Source organism: Tachypleus tridentatus, chromosome 1 (assembly GCF_004210375.1).
Source record: "Tachypleus tridentatus isolate NWPU-2018 chromosome 1, ASM421037v1, whole genome shotgun sequence".
Taxonomy (NCBI): Eukaryota; Metazoa; Arthropoda; class Merostomata; order Xiphosura; family Limulidae; genus Tachypleus; species Tachypleus tridentatus.
Window position 1 is genome coordinate 151016219 of NC_134825.1, and position 13143 is coordinate 151029361.

Sequence of the window (13143 nt, forward strand, 5' to 3'; positions counted from 1 at the left end):
CTTCTAGAATTCAGATAAGACTATTTAAAACTATTGGGACTAAACTACAATCTAGACATTGAAACGGTCGAACGTTCCAGAATTCGGAGTCCAGGTAAGAGTGTTTAAAACTGATCACTCTAAACTACAAGCTAGATCCTTAAACATTGATTAAGCTAGCTAGTCTAAGCTCAAAATAAGAGTAAAATTTTGGTAAAAAAATGTGTGCAAAGTGCGGTAACTGTAAGAGTTAGAGAAGAACCTTCCAGAAAACAAAAGACTGGTAAGGCATTTAAGTGTCATTGAATAACAAGAAGCGTGATGTGTAACAATAATTTTACCCAGTGATTGAATACTACCAGAGTCTAAAGTAATATGCTTATATTAGTGAACACTTCAGATATATAAAATAACACAACTAGCGAAAACCCATAAGTTAAGTTGAACCATTTCAATGCTGGTTCACGCAACTTCATACTGGTACGTTATAAAGTCTGAAGGATGTAGTTCAATAATATACGTTCATGTAAGACTGGAAATGTGGGTTCAAATAGCCAAAGGTTCAAAACGTTTAAGTACTGCGTACAAACGAAAACTATCCATGGCTATGTGTGAAAAAAATATTAAGCATACGTTTTTCTTTTAATTATTATAATCAAAATATGCATCTTAGTATCCAGTCCAGTTAAACACCTATACTTTGTGTGTTAAAGTTTTGGATTTAGACTCATTGATGAATTGCTTGTGTTCCACTTTCCACGGCTCGTTTTCTGGCCAATAATAAGAAACAAAAATTATACCATAAAACAGTTAACTGGTCAAATCGAAAGCTTCGCATTTGATGGATAGACAAATAAAACTAAGGATAAATTTACAATATACGAGGATGGTAAAATACTAAGAAATGTATCTGCAACAGTTGAAATCGTACACTGATGTTTGAATTAAACCAGAATGTGTTGGTACTTACATTTGTAAATACGTTTCAATTCTTTATTTCTTACATAAAGTTTGGTATATATTTATTTTAGAAGTAGAGAATAGTTTTGTGTAGTTCCTTTATAAATAACTTTCTTGAAACTTTAGAAGGAGAACATTTAGACTACAATATGAGGCATGTCTATGGTTGACTGTATTTCTGCTTATTAGGTGTGGTTTAAAAATCGTCGAGCTAAGTGTCGTCAGCAACAGCAACACCACCAACAGAACGAGGGACCATCAACAAAGAGTTCGCGCTCCAAAAAAATTAAAATTTCGCATCCAGCCACAACTTTACAAACTACGAGTCATCGAGATTCGGTGTACAAACCAGCCTCTTTACCTCCTGTACCACCACCCTCTCCGCCTTCTGTGACATCTAACGGTACTAGCGCTATCTGGAGTCCAGTGATTACTCCCATGTCCGATTTGATGTCCGGCAGCAGTTGTATGCAAAGGCCGTCCTATCAAATGACCAATATGAACAACAACAGTAACTGCTACCCTCAAGGTTACGGACCAGCATCCTACTATGGAAACATGAGTATGGATTATCTCCCGCCACCAATGACGCATGCCCAGTTGAGTGTCTCGCCAATGAACTCTTTGAATCAAATGAACATGCCTGTGATGACGTCGCACATGAACACCGTAGGACTACCGTCTACTCAACCTCTGACCCCTAGAACCTCCCCAATTAACGGGAGTATTTCATCTAACGACTGTGTAGAATACGGTGTTGAAAAGCCAGCTGCATGGAAGTTTCAAGTGTTGTGAAATGTAACACATGTGATTTGTGTTAATACAGTTATCTTATTTTGTTACGAGTGAGTATAACACAGGTAAATTTCTGTACTCCTCGCATCACGCTCACAGTAAGGCAGGAATACTTCGTATTTTAAAACTGGTTTCTCTCACACAGCCTTTCGGTTATATTATTGTGTATAATAACTGGTTACTTGAACATTCTTTCACGTAATAAATCTGAAACGTTTTGGTTTGTGACTGTAGACAGAATGTTTAGGATTTATCTTCGTGCATGTTTCGTTATATTATGAAGAAATTATTAAGTTTCTCAAATAACACTTGAATGTCCAAGTGATACTTAGAAAACCATGTCACCGGAAATGAAGGGTAGTGTTGATTATGAAGTGTTCAGTTTAAAAGTTGACAACGTTTGATAAAAATAAAGATTTGGGTTCATGGTTTATCTTTTAAGAATTTCTAATCTGTCAATATCCTATTTTACGTATAAAGTAATCTGATTGAATGATTTGGGGCAAACAAACTGTTTCCCTTTTATTTTATTTTTTCACAAATGTGTTCACGTGTAATTTTCCATAAACTAAATAACTCAACTTTCGTTGCTAAATGTTCGGCTAAACGCTAACAAGATTAACAGAAACAGAAGAAATCAGATAAAGGTTCTGCAAGTGCCCAATTGTGAAAAACGTTACCGCTGATCTGTTGGGAGAATTCGCAGAGACTTTATGAAAGATGAAAGCATCGTGGGAAAAGGATTTAGAAACTTATTTTAAATACAAATTTGTTGTTTCAGAAAAGGTAGTCATATTTTTAATTTCTTTCTGAACGAGTCATGGTATGACTCCATAACACTTCATGGCAAAACTTTGTAACATGAAGGTTAATTAATTCGGACCAATCAATATGTGTCATAAATCTTCCCGTTTTCTGTTAATCGCTTGATAAACTTGAAAATGAGTTTGTACCTTTTGGGAAGAACTTATGTGAGGCTTATGAAGTGTACTTTATTGGTTTTTATCACCAGTTTTTTTACAGACAGGTACGGCCATTTTGAAAGCAATTGCAAACTTTTACTTTGACATCTAAATAAATAATAAATTCGAATGGTTGGGGATAAACTACTCATTATTTTAGAAGCAGAGAGAGAGAAGAAATAATTGAAGTGTTTGAGCGTATTGATGCTAGACCCTAATATATTTTAATATAGTCAAGATGAGGCGAGGAAAATTCAATATTATGAGGTAATACTGTTCAATAGAATACTAAGTGGGCGAGAAAAAAAGATCTTAAAGTATTTAAGAACAAAACTTAAACAGCTTAAGACTAATTTATTTAAAAGTTTCTAGTGAAATGATTTAGTGGTCTGCACATTGCTGACCTATAGAAAAACGTATTGGTCGATGTTGTAAGAAGAATACTTAAGCTAATGTATGAGTCGAAATACAGCACAAAACATCTGCTGATATGGTTGTGAAATGTGGCATGAATTTATATACTATAGATTAAATTCTGTAGCAAATCTAAGCTATGCACGTACAAAATAAAGACAGCTAAACCTAACAAGTCCTAACAACTATAATGTTATGGTTCACTGAATTTGGTAGAAGTATTTGAGATTTAAAATGTCTGATTATTTTTTATCCCCAATGGTCCAATCAGTATATTCATGCGGATGATGTTTTGTAAGCTTTAATTATAATCATAATGATTATAATAATTTATTATAATTTTCTATTCGTTAATATTCAGCTTTTTGAAAATAAACTGATAAAAGATTACTACAGAATGTAAAATCCGGTATCTTCATCGCGCATGACCAGTGACTTATACAGTTGTTTACTTTTACTTTCAATGTTGATTTTCAGTTTTCGAATCTAGAAATAAAATCATTGCACGTGATGAAAAGCCCTTCGTTTAATTAATATTTAATCACAATTGAATAACCTTACTGCGTCTTCTTCGCAGCATATTCTAACAACGATAAAGATAGATGTCCTTAGGACATAATAGTTGATGAGAAACGGTCAGTGGTGAATAGTTGAGTCAGGTGCTTAGATATTTTTCATCTCAGATTTCATAAGCCTTCTGTGATCATCACTGTCATCATATTCATAATTAGTCTATAAGATCAACGTGCTTTACAAACGCATGTTTACTCTCGCTAGGCATGCACTATTCTTGTTTAGCCTAGTTAGGGCCACTGAACAATTTTCGTTTATACACGATAAGAAATAGTTCTCTTTCAGCGCTGCATAATTATACGTTTATCACATCGAAAAAAAAGTCATTATTTTCAAAATTAAATAAAACGCACACCTGATTTCATGCAAGTACTTAAATAAATCTAGGTCGTTTTTGTTTCATTTTTTAAACGTATTATTTCTTGAAAATGTGATTTTTGATACTTCAAAATGAATCAAGAAGTTTTAGTTCTTCAGCTCAGGTTATTAGTTTGATGGTATTCCAGTAAATTGTGCATGAAAGTGTGGTAAGCCTAACCCAAAGCTTTTGTTTGCCAATAAACTTTCATGAGTCGTCATTTTAAATTAGCAGTAATATTATAGTTTATGATGTAAACTTCGTACGTTTTCTAAAACATAAAAATAACTTTGACAATACATTGGAATATGTAGGAGTTTGGAGCATGTCATGGTGTTTGTGTTTTGTTTTGTAAAGTCACTACAGAATTAATGTACAAACTATGCCATAATATGTTAAAGAAATTCTGTGTCTATACTATCATTATTCCCTAACATATGTCTTCTCATGGTATTTTTATTTTTTTATTTTTTTTTACTATTTTGGGTTAAATTGATACTCCAGCGAAAGAGAAAAAAGTAACTTGTGAAAATTTACCCTTTTTTTTTCTAGTAATCTTTCGATAAATCTGGTTAGAAGCTTGAATTCATAAAGCCAAGCCACTCGAATTCCAGTTGGGGATTCTCTGTTACGTTTGTTGCTATGTGGAAATGTTGCAACAGTGGGGTGTAAATAAAAGTTGACTGTATCTGTAGTTTGTGTATATTTATGTATTTAAATCACGTGAAATACTTGCGAACATAGGAAACATAATTAACCAACAGTTTCACGATTGAGACACTTCAATGTGCTGACCAAATATTTATAATATATCAGTTGTACCCCACAAGAGAGTTCTCAGTGAAGTTCGCATATATACACAGCCAATCATAGAATACAAGATACAATAAAAAATAAGCAGTTTTTTAAATGTTTTGTTTATCAAACAATTATTGAAGGAATTATAAGACAACTGAGAAATAAAAACAAGTAAACTAATTAATCGAGTTTAATGGAGTTAAGCAGCATATAATATTTAAAACATATTTACTACAAAATAGAATAAATCTTAAACCTGAAAAAGTTTGTAGTACAAAAACTAAAACCAAATTAACAAAAAACTGGATAAGCAGAGGTTTCAAAAATTATTCAATGTTTGAAAAAGTTGAAAAAACGATTCCCATTTTCCACCCTCTAAATCTATAAAGCAAAGTCTAATCAGTAGTTCCCAAACTCGTTTAGTCCCTTGATGTGAATGGAAAAGTTGGAGGCCCCAGTGCTCCCCTATTATTTTAGCAGGTCGATAGAAAAATAATAACATCTCATTTCAACACAGTGTATCACTTAATTAATTCAACAAATGTTTTTTTTTATCGGTTTATTGTTCATTTAGAATTGAAATAAATTTAGCATCTTTGTCTTTGGCCAATTTTGGACTGCCCTCCAGAAAAATCTTCACGGCCCCCCGGAGAGGGGGGAGCTGTATTCCTAATTTGGGAAACAGTGATCTAATTTGCAATATAAAGAAGCTAACATTCTACTCTTCATGGGGTTTCATCTGTAAGTTACATCTTTTAGGCCATTTTCCTAATTTATTTACATTTGTTCTATTTGTTTTGTTGTATTTCTCCTATAATATGCATAAAACTGTTATAACTGAATTATTATAGCATTATAATAGACTAATTTCACACGATTGTTTGCATTAAATAATTCTGGAATAATCGAAATTTTCACCAAACTTAAAAGCTGATGGAAAAGAAGTAAAAAGTCACACGTTTCTGTAACTTTTTAAATAAGCGGAAGGCTAACATTTTCAGGGCTGCAACAGGACAAATACTCAAAAAGTAATTTTGCACACATTTCAACTGCATAATATAATAATTGTGTATATACTCTCGAGTGGCTTAGCGGAAAATCTACAGACTTACAACGCTAAAAGAGAGGTTTTGACACCCATGTAGTCGTGCGCTTAACAATAACCAGATAAACTAATATGTAATACAAAAAATACGAATTAAAGGTACTGAAAAAACAAGGTGCAGTTGACAAAGAAGTTGCCCTCAGTGGCATAAACAAGTAAAACAAAGTAGTTCCATGGAAATGTTTCTAACTTCCCAGCAACAAAACACGAAAAAGGTTTAGACTTAAGGTTTTCACACACAAATGTTGAAATCCTTCCGAAACTGGCTAATAATATATCAGGATTAATCCGCACAATAATGACTAATAGAAAGGGTAACCGTCACTGTTATTATACCATGGTTAGTTCGCACGGGAATAATTAAGAAAATTAATTGGCACCATGGTTATGTCATTGGCCATTCGACACAATGATGGTTAAAAGAAAAGTCAGCCAGCACTGTGAATATATTATACTATGGTTATCAAACACAATAAAGGTTAAGCGAAAGGTTAACTGGTACTCTTATTTATCATGGTAATTCGGCTTGATAAAGGTTAAGCGAAAGGTTAACCAATTCTCTTCTTATATCACGGTCATTTGACACGAGTAAAAGAATGGTTACCTGGCATTGTGGGTATATCATGGTTATTCGATACGATAATGGTTGAGAGGAAAGTTAATCAAACACCGTACATTTTATCATGGCTAGCTAGCACGATAATTGTTAAGATTATCCGACATTGTTACTACATTATACCATGATTAGTTTACAGGATAACGGTTAAGATCAGATATTTTTTTCCAATGTCAAAAAGGACGTTATAATAATATGACGGTCCAGCAGGTCCATTCCTATATTGCGAACCGTGATGTCTACCTGAGCATTCGTTTGTCTTCCGCCTGAAAAGCTGCGGAGACTCAGGTAAAGCTCAACATTCACGTTTGAAATGATGGGAAATCAGACATGAATAATCTTTATTTTACTTAGCAGGATAGATATCTTACATTAACTTGTTAGGAATTAATCACATTATCGTTCAGAGTTCAAAACGAGTCGTATGTTAATACATAAAAGAAAGGGCTTAGCATGGCCAGGTGGTTAGCGCTCTCGACTTGTAATATGAGGGTCACTGGCTCAAATTCCCGTTACACCAAAGGTACTCGCCCTTTCAGCCATGGGAGCATTATAATGTGACGGTCAATCCTATTATTCGTTGGTGAAAGAGTAGCCCACAAGTTGGCGGTGAGTGATGATGGCTTCCCTCTAGTCAAAATTATCAACACCTAGCACAGTTTGCCGGCGATAGCCTAATACGAAAATTCAAGTACTACTACCTTATAACAAGGTCTGCCAAAAAATTTCTGGGATTATATGTTAGATTTTTTCAAAGTGTTAAGGAATAAACCTCGTCTGTTGTTTTCAGAATGGAGGTTGAGAATTTTAGTTTTAACGGGGAACAGGTTGTGAAATTCATTAACATTCACTTACTGTTGAGGTTCATTTCAAAATGAATGTTACGTCATCGCTGCTTAAAAGGCATACCGTCGAGAACCTGCTGTTAATGTTGCTTCCTCTGAACATGTCATTAACGGTAATTGTGATTTCCACAAGATGGCGATACATTCACGCAGCACGAGCAACAAGGATTATGTTACGCGAACGATTCTCTCAGTGAAGACATACAACTGGCATCCACGATCCGTGCATTTTGTCAATAGCAGACTTTCTTTTGTGGGGATACTTAAACGACAGAGTGTATATCAACAAGGCACGGACACTACAGGATTTGAAAGATAACATACAGCCTTACATTAACAGCATTACGCAAGAAACTTTGATCTTTGCAACGGAAGGCGACATCCTTGAAGCACGTCAGTGTGTAACAGTTCATGGTGGATGTCCAACGGACATTGTTCCTCTTCTTTAATTGTTATAAAAAAATGTTATTGAGCTACAGTTTCATAAATAATGAACACAAATTATACCAACAGATGTCGTTGTAGTTTATTGCAGTTTTAAATCCCTACATTTCTTTTGGCGGACTCTGTAGTAGAAGCGACGGAAAGCAATATTTATCTAATTGCATTACTTATCTTAAACGTTTGGGGCTGCATTGACTGGTAAAAAACACTTTAATTTTTTTCTACAGCAGCTGCTGGTTATGGTGTTAGACTCGCAATATGCAGCTCATGGGTTTGAATCACCGTCACACCAAACATGCTCACCCTTTCAGTCGTGGGGGGACTGTAATGTGCAAGTCAATCCCGCTATTTGTTGGTTAAAGAGTAGACCAACAGTTGGCGGTGTGTGGTGATGTCTAGCTGCTTTCCCTCTAGTGTTTCACTACTGATTTGGGTACGGCTAATGCAGATTAGACCTCGTGTAACTTTGCGCGTAATTCAAAATAAACTAAACCTATAGGAATTAAAAATTAAGTTTTTAAAAACAAAAATGTCTGAACATCATTGTACTTCGAAATAGTTTGACTCCTTAACCGCCTGGTTATGCCATGCCCTGCTTGGAAATGAGAAAGAACGTAATTATAAATAGTATATAAGTTACAGAAATGAAATTAGTGTTAATAATTCTTGTATTTTGGGAGAAGCAAATAACTCATTTTGAAATATGAATATCACCATTTTAATTTTGTATTTAAAAAATCCTTGATGTTTTGAAAATACAGTCATGTGAAAAAGTTAGGACACCCTATGAAAGCCTGTGTATTTGTGTAACATTTTTGGATATATAGATATTTAATCTCAATTTCAACAATACTGAGAGATTATAGGAATATAACTAAACAATTAAAACTGAAGAAAATACTTTTCAAGATCTTCTGTAAATGTAATTCTACAAAAATGCATATTCTAACTAAGGAAAAAATTAGGACACACTATCTCCTAATAGCTTATGTTACCCCCTTTGGCTGAAATAACTGCAGTGAGACGCTTCTTGTAGCCATCTACCAGTCTCTAACATCGGTCTGAAGAAAGTTTGCCCCACTCCTCAATGCAGAATTCTTTTAGCTGTGAGATGTTTGAGGGGTTTCTTGCATGTACAGCCCGTTTCAAGTCACCCCACAGCATCTCAATGGGATTAAGATCTGGGCTTTGACTCAGCCATTCCAGGACTCTCCATTTCTTAGTTTTTAGCCAGTCCTTGGTGGATTTACTGGTATGCTTTGGGTTATTGTCGTGTTGCAGGGTCCAGTTCCGCTTTAGCTTTAATTTTCGTACAGATGGTCTCACATGATCTTCAAGCACCCTCTGATACACAGTAGAATTCATGGTAGATTTTATGATTGTGAGCTGTCCAGGTCCTGCTGCAGCAAAGCAGCCCCAAACCATGACACTTCCACCTCCATGCTTCACAGTTGGTATGAGGGTCTTTTCCTGGAATGCTCTATTTGGTTTATGCCAAACATGTCCTCTGTTCTGATGTCCAAATAATTCAATTTTGGACTCATCTGTCCAAAGAACATTATTCCAGAAGTCCTGGTCTTTGTCTACATTCTCTCTGGCAAACTTCAGTCTGGCCTTGATGTTTCTCTTAGAGAAGAAAGGTTTCTTCCTTGCACACCTCCCATGCAAGTTACACTTGTGCAGTCTCTTTCTGATTGTAGAGGCATGCATTTTCACACCAACAGTAGCCAGAGCCTACTGTAGGTCCCGTGATGACATTTTAGGGTTTATGAAGACCTCTTTTAGCATCTTGCAGTTTGCTCTCGGGGTGAACTTGCTTGAACGACCAGACCTGAGCATGTTGGCAGTTGTTTTGAAAGCCCTCAACTTGTTAACTATTTTCCGGACAGTGGAATGGCTGATTTCAAAATCTTTTGGGATCTTTTTAAATTCCTCAACAGACTCATAAGCTGCTACAATTTTCTTTCTGAAGGCCTCAGACAGCTCTTTTGCTCTCACCATGGTGCTCACTCTTACTTCAAAAGTCAGGAGCATACCAAACTAAAAGTCTGAGGTTTAAATAGAGCAAGCCTCATTCAAAATGCTGAATAACAATCTTCTAATCATGTGCATTTGGTGTTATACACCTGTGGGTGAAAGCCATTTTAATTGGGAATAAATGTGGGGGTGTCCTTACTTTTTCCTCAGTTAGAATATGCATTTTTGTAGAATTACATTTACAGAAGATCTTGAAAAGTATTTTCTTCAGTTTTAATTGTTTAGTTATATTCTTATAATATCTCAGTGTTGTTGAAATTGAGATTAAATACCTATATATCCAAAAATGTTACACAAATACACAGGCTTTCATTGGGTGTCCTAACTTTTTCACATGACTGTATTTTCAAAACATCAAGGATTTTTTAAACACAAAATTAAAATGTTGATATTCATATTTCAAAATGAGTTACTTGCTTCTCCCAAAATACAAGAATTATTAACACTAATTTCATTTTCCGTAACTTGTATGCTATTTATAAATACGTTCTTTCTCATTTCCAAGCAGAGCATGGCATAACCAGGCGGTTAAGGAATCAAACTATTTCGAAGTACAATGATGTTCAGACATTTTTGTTTTTAAAAACTTCATTTTTAATTCCTATAGGTTTAGTTTAGTTTATTTTGTATTACGCGCAAAGTTACACGAGGTCTAATCTGCATTAGCCGTACCCAAATCAGTAGTGAAACACTAGAGGGAAAGCAGCTAGACATCACCACACACCGCCAACTGTTGGTCTACTCTTTAACCAACAAATAGCGGGATTGACTTGCACATTACAGTCCCCCACGACTGAAAGGGTGAGCATGTTTGGTGTGACGGTGATTCGAACCCATGAGCTGCATATTGCGAGTCTAACACCATAACCAGCAGCTGCTGTAGAAAAAAATTAAAGTGTTTTTTACCAGTCAATGCAGCCCCAAACGTTTAAGATAAGTAATGCAATTAGATAAATATTGCTTTCCGTCGCTTCTACTACAGAGTCCGCCAAAAGAAATGTAGGGATTTAAAACTGCAATAAACTACAACGACATCTGTTGGTATAATTTGTGTTCATTATTTATGAAACTGTAGCTCAATAACATTTTTTATAACAATTAAAGAAGAGGAACAATGTCCGTTGGACATCCACCATGAACTGTTACACACTGACGTGCTTCAAGGATGTCGCCTTCCGTTGCAAAGATCAAAGTTTCTTGCGTAATGCTGTTAATGTAAGGCTGTATGTTATCTTTCAAATCCTGTAGTGTCCGTGCCTTGTTAATATACACTCTGTCGTTTAAGTATCCCCACAAAAGAAAGTCTGCTATTGACAAAATGCACGGATCGTGGATGCCAGTTGTATGTCTTCACTGAGAGAATCGTTCGCGTAACATAATCCTTGTTGCTCGTGCTGCGTGAATGTATCGCCATCTTGTGGAAATCACAATTACCGTTAATGACATGTTCAGAGGAAGCAACATTAACAGCAGGTTCTCGACGGTATGCCTTTTAAGCAGCGATGACGTAACATTCATTTTGAAATGAACCTCAACAGTAAGTGAATGTTAATGAATTTCACAACCTGTTCCCCGTTACAACTAAAATTCTCAACTTCCATTCTGAAAACAACAGACGAGGTTTATTCCTTAACACTTTGAAAAAATCTAACATATAATCCCAGAAATTTTTTTGGCAGACCTTGTAATTAGGTAGTAGTACTTGAATTTTCGTAATAGGCTATCGCCGACAAACTGTGCTAGGTGTTGATAATTTTGACTAGAGGGAAGCCAGCTAGCCATCATCACTCACCGCCAACTTGTGGGCCACTCTTTCACCAACGAATAATAGGATTGACCGTCACATTATAACGCTCCCACGGCTGAAAGGGCGAGTACCTTTGGCGTAACGGGGATTTGAGCCAGTGACCCTCATATTACAAGTCGAGAGCGCTAACCACCTGACCATGCTAAGCCCTTTCTATTATGTCTTAACATGTGACTCGTTTTGAACTCTGAACGATAATGTGATTAATTCCTAACAAGTTAATGTAAGATATCTATCCTGCTAAGTAAAATAAAGATTATTCATGTCTGATTTCCCATCATTTCAAACGTGAATGTTGAGCTTTACCTGAGTGTCCGCAGCTTTTCAGGCGGGAGACAAATGAATGCTCAGATAGACATTACGGTTCGCAATATAGGAATGGTGACTCGCCCCCTGCTGGACTGTCATATTCTTATAACGTCCTTTTTGGTATTGGAGAACATATCTGATCTGAACCGTTATCCTGTAAACTAATCATGGTATAATGTAGTAACAATGTCGGATAATCATAATTTGGACCCTTGTTGTTTTTTAAAAGACAATACATGTCTATTTTTCAACTTTTCTCATTGCTCTTTCGAGCTGTTTTCCGAAGTAAATTCCCTAATCTGAGACCTAACAAAATATCTTCCTTAAGTTTCGCTTCTGAATTATTCACATAGATACTTGAAATAATCACCATCTTTATCTACCTTTAAAATTGCTTCATCAAGTCCAGTTTTATGTGAATGGAGGTAATAAGACTTGCTCTTTGTCAATCAAAATTTCATTTTCAATGTTCTTCTATTCTGGCTTCAGGCTAGCTCTATGTGGTTATTGCTTCTTTATCCAGTGCTGATTTAACAAAATGAAAACGATTATACATTAAATATCTGTTAAGAAAAGTAGTAAAGATTTTTATTTTATTTCGGGTCCATAAACAGCATAATCTTATAACAATCACACGCACACAAACACATCAGTTTTTTATGCCAAAATTTAATTTAGAATTTCCAGTATTCTCACTTATAGTTTAATGCTTGTAACAGGACTGTGCGCCCTCAATTCGTATGGCAAGAATAATAAGCGATTAAGTGGTGCCCATTCGCACTCTGAGGTCCTGAAAGAGTCCCACTACTTTTAGTAAAACCCACCTAAACTACGGTTAGGTTTTAATAGCCCAGAGACAAATGCTATTTTGCAAAGCACTGGATATACGAAAAAAGCACGAAAGAAAATAAATAATCACTTCCTTCTCATTCAGATTGTGCTTATAAAATGGAACGACATTACACCCCCTCGCAGGGCATGGGGGAGTTGTTCTTCCTTGTGCTCATTCTTGGCCCCCCTGAAGTGATAATCTGATTTTCCAAACAGACAAAAGTTAGGTTCATAATAAGCATTTTCAAACCACAAAATGTTGTATAACAATGCTGGAGTGTTTATATGTTTATATAACAGCATTGTAGTA

At 35.5% G+C, this 13143-nt stretch overlaps 1 protein-coding gene across 1 annotated transcript in view; it reads left to right on the plus strand.

Annotated features, from left to right (window-relative positions):
- Positions 1–4725, plus strand: part of LOC143227045 (homeobox protein OTX2-like) — a 43689-nt gene extending 38964 nt beyond the window's left edge. The window contains exon 4 of the mRNA XM_076458594.1: positions 1129–4725. Within this exon, the coding sequence (XP_076314709.1) occupies positions 1129–1734 (606 nt within the window). The 3' untranslated portion in view covers positions 1735–4725. The remainder of the gene's footprint in view (positions 1–1128) is intronic.
- Positions 4726–13143: the final 8418 nt, after the last annotated feature.